This window comes from Austrofundulus limnaeus, unplaced genomic scaffold, assembly GCF_001266775.1.
Source record: "Austrofundulus limnaeus strain Quisiro unplaced genomic scaffold, Austrofundulus_limnaeus-1.0 Scaffold1978, whole genome shotgun sequence".
Lineage (NCBI taxonomy): Eukaryota > Metazoa > Chordata > Actinopteri > Cyprinodontiformes > Rivulidae > Austrofundulus > Austrofundulus limnaeus.
This window is the reverse complement of record NW_013954380.1, coordinates 12,227-12,596: the sequence shown is the minus strand read 5'-3', so window position 1 is coordinate 12,596 and position 370 is coordinate 12,227. Positions and strand designations below refer to the sequence as shown.

The following is a 370-nucleotide window of genomic DNA, read 5'->3' as shown; positions in this document are numbered from 1 at the left end:
AAAAAAAGTAAATTTTGGGGTACGTTCCTCTTTAACACCCCGTGGACTGTGATGAGCTCAGAGTTAAAAACTTTCAGCAGACGGTTCTTACCTCACAGGTGAGGTTCCTGTTCTCAGAGCCTCTGTTCCTGTCCTGAAACAGAGAGAAGAACTTTAATCCAGTCAGTGATTAAAACAGACAAGTTTTCCTTCAGGACACCTCAGATCAGACCAGCTGTAAATAAAAACTGATCTGATGACCCAGTTCACAGAGACACTCCCAGCTGAAAGCTCTGCTCATCTTAAAGCTAGTTTTATACTCGACACGTAGCGCAGGGTGTGCGCCACAACTGACGCAATATCGCCATCCCCGCCCCTGCGCGTTGGCCCC

At 47.3% G+C, this 370-nt stretch overlaps 1 protein-coding gene across 2 annotated transcripts in view; it reads right to left on the bottom strand.

Moving 5' to 3' along the window:
* LOC106536797 (uncharacterized) overlaps positions 1–370 on the bottom strand; it is a gene marked incomplete at its 5' end in the record, with an annotated part of 8,981 nt that overhangs the window by 3,065 nt on the left and 5,546 nt on the right. For both annotated transcript variants that reach the window (XM_014034122.1, XM_014034121.1), the window contains 1 exon segment: positions 92–133. In XM_014034122.1, coding sequence (XP_013889576.1) covers positions 92–133 — 42 coding nt within the window.